Raw genomic sequence first — 3,400 nt, 5'->3', positions numbered from 1 at the left:
TGCTGGTCAGAGGGTTGCAATAGTAATAACAGCTGTCTCCTCTGGTGGGACGTATATTGCTGTGAATAAACAAGCATTTTGCCAGCTCCCTGGAGGCCTGGCCTTAGCCTGGTTCCTATTGTAATGCTTCAGGTCAGCCATCGCTGCCGCCATTCGCCAACAACGTGCTTCCAATTAGGAGTGATGAAACAGGAAATAACTGCAAATTTGACATTCCTGGCATTGCAGTGTACAGCTTTGTGTGTAGTGTGTAGTGTGTATACAGTATATATATATATATACATATGCTGTATATTTCAGGTCCCTTATGAGCCATATGTTTGTGAGTTAGTCACGCTGTCTCTGATTGTCGATTTACAGATTATGCATGAAAAGTGACTAGACTAAAAAGAGTATGAACGTGACTAAAACTAATAAAAACTAAAATGACAGCTTCACACAAAGACTAAAACTAAAATTAAAACAGGCCGCCAAAAACAACACTAATGAAAAGCACACAATAGATGCATCATGTTGACTGACATGTTCAATGAATTGTTCTTTTCCGTCCTGCTTCTTAATGTCTTATTTTCTTTTATTTTCACTAGATCAGACACAGCCGTTTGAGATTAGGCCCTCGACAGCTGTTGCAGGAGATGATGTTACATTGACCTGCAGAGGCACAAGATACCTCTACGACAAGTTGCATTGGTATGGTCCACTGGGCCGCATAGTGCCCAAAGATGAAACCACTCTTCGGATCGAGCCCTACACCATATCTTTGTCTATCAAGTTGCCCAGTGTCTCCAGAAACCACACTCTGGGCTATGAATGCCAGGCTTTAAACATCAACTCCAATAAAGTGGTCAATACAACATCTCTTTTGACTATTAATGGTGAGTTTCTTCTACTAAGCACCAAAGAATTTCATCTTTATGAAAGCATCAGCGTACATCATATGATGTAATGTATGACCCAGCTTATGTTACTGATCAGTAAGAAACAAATGGCTCTGGTGTTTGAATCTCAGAAAGAGGAGTTGTTGTTGTCATCGTTATACTTGCAGTTTTATGATTAGGAGCCTGTATGGTTGCTTAATAATTAGTGTAATTAAATGCAATACAATACAATAAATTCTAAAAATATATAATTATTATAATATAATGTATAATAACAAAAATACATTTATTATCAAATATACATTTATAATAAAAACATTTATGAAATAAATATTAATAATATTGAACATTATTATTTGAATTATTGTTTTTATGACAATAAGGCACTTCTTATTTTCATTACTGTAATACAATAATTAAAATCACCCTGTCTAGTTGTTTACATAAATTAGCATTTATTAAATTTAATTCCTTACATCCAAATACAGTTGTACAGTTGTTGTACGTAACTCAAAGTAATTTACAATCAAATGATTACATTTATTTATTAAATTAATTATGTTTTAATTATATATTTAATTGGTAACACTTTACAAGAAGGTTCCATTAGTTAATGTATTAAGTAACATGAACAAACAATGAACAATACATTTATTACAGTACTTACTAATCTTTGTTAATGTTAGTTAATGAAAATTCAGTCATTCATTGTTAGTTCATGCTAATTCACAGTGCATTAACTAATGATAACAAGCACAACTTTTTATTTTAATAATGCATTAGTAAATGTTGAAATTAACATGAACTAAGATTAATAAATGCTGTAGAAGTATTGTTCATTCTTAATTCATGTTAACTAAAGTAGTTAACTAATGAACCTTATTGTAAAGTGTTACCATTTAATTCATACATAATTTTTAATGCATTGCAGTAGTAAGAATGGGAGTTCATTTCATCAATGTAGAGTAGGCTAAAGTGTCATCAGAATAGAGCCACTATGTTGATGCAAAAGATCTAGGCAGTATTCTTATAATTCACCCTGGTACATGAATTGCTTACATTGATATCTATAATCAAAGAATTTTATAGAAGTGTGTTATGTTAATGAGAACAAGATGTAACTCTCCATTGTCTGACACAGAGAGGCAAAGGCCCACGCTGATGCAGAATCTGACTAATCAGGATGTGAACAGCAGCAGCACCCTGATTCTGGCCTGCTTGGCTAAGGGTGTGCCAGAACCAGATATCAAATGGTACAAAGACAAGACTCCTGTCACAGAGGGACCAGGTGAGAAAGCACTAAATGGGTTTATGTGCGGTCACAAGTGATCAGCTATTTTATAGTGACTTTATATGTAGATCCTTCTATCAGGGATCTGGATCTTCCTGCATCTGTTCCGTTTTAAATGGTGTATCTTTCTATAATGCTTTCAGGTATCATTCTAAAAGATGGCGTTCTGATGATTGAGAGGGTGAAGAAGGATGATGAGGGCATTTATGAATGTCATGCCAGCAATGATGGAGGGGAAGCAATAACCAGTGCGGTCATTACTGTAGTGGGTGAGTACCTAGATGATGACCAACTCTTCACTTGCCTTTACTTCTTTATTCATCATTCATAATATAGGGAAGAATTGTGCAGTTGACTTAAACAGTCAATAACTGTGCAATTTGTCCTGTTTTAGGACTTTCACATCCATTCAGACATTGTCAAAATCTCGTCAAAGTTTCCATATAGTAATGTAAACAGGTGTAGCGTCTGGACCAATCAGACACACCATTTTTCATTTGATTTAACAAATCAATTATTCATTAGATTAACAAACGTTGACAGACCCCTCACCCAATAAACATACTGGGTGCCAAGTTGTCTGTGAACAGGGCCCAGGACCCTGGTTACCATGGCAACCCTGACACCAGATACATTTACGACCTAATGGAATGCGAAGCAGGGAAAATCACTGCATGTTCCATCGCAAGAGGCACCAGGCAACTGGAGTCCCTTAATCATGCCGATTTATGCTACAGGCTCTCTGTAGAACTGTACAGTAAGAAAGTTATTTACCTTAACCAGGAAATTAACGTTCTTAGAATTGACAGACAGTTGACCCTGAGAGGTCAAGTAAATACTTACAGCGGATCTAAATATTTATAATTAATTATAACTAGTTATGATTAATTATTAATATTTCCCCATGAGCTGATTCGCTACACAGGACAAATAGCCTTTTTTGGCCAAACTTTGAATAACTATTGAATGAGAACGACAGACTAAGGCTGCCAGGAATACCATGCAAATTCCAGACTTTTATGATGGGGGAGTTAAAAGTCAGGGTCCTCTCACAAGGGAGTTGACCTCTTCATAGTCTTTCAGGATATTCATTAATGACTAGGGCTGCACAATAAATCGCATGCGATATTTAACGCACATCTTATCAGTAAAGCCGATTCTGTAATCAGCGGTAAATCTCCATCACCTGCGGGCTTTCACATTGAGCAGCATTAACTACACAGAGCCGTTG

The 3,400-nt window shown here is 36.0% G+C and overlaps 1 protein-coding gene across 1 annotated transcript in view; it reads left to right on the top strand.

The window, feature by feature from the left end:
• Window positions 1-3,400, top strand: part of LOC107665424 (vascular endothelial growth factor receptor kdr-like) — a 48,649-nt gene that overhangs the window by 22,182 nt on the left and 23,067 nt on the right. The window contains exons 13-15 of the mRNA XM_016456296.1: window positions 588-875; window positions 2,020-2,166; window positions 2,313-2,438. Coding sequence (XP_016311782.1) covers window positions 588-875; window positions 2,020-2,166; window positions 2,313-2,438 — 561 coding nt within the window. The remainder of the gene's footprint in view (window positions 1-587; window positions 876-2,019; window positions 2,167-2,312; window positions 2,439-3,400) is intronic.

This window comes from Sinocyclocheilus anshuiensis, unplaced genomic scaffold (assembly GCF_001515605.1).
Source record: "Sinocyclocheilus anshuiensis isolate Anshui unplaced genomic scaffold, SAMN03320099.WGS_v1.1 scaffold771, whole genome shotgun sequence".
NCBI classification, from domain to species: domain Eukaryota; kingdom Metazoa; phylum Chordata; class Actinopteri; order Cypriniformes; family Cyprinidae; genus Sinocyclocheilus; species Sinocyclocheilus anshuiensis.
Note: the sequence above shows the minus strand (reverse complement) of the source record. Positions and strands in the feature narration are given on the sequence as shown.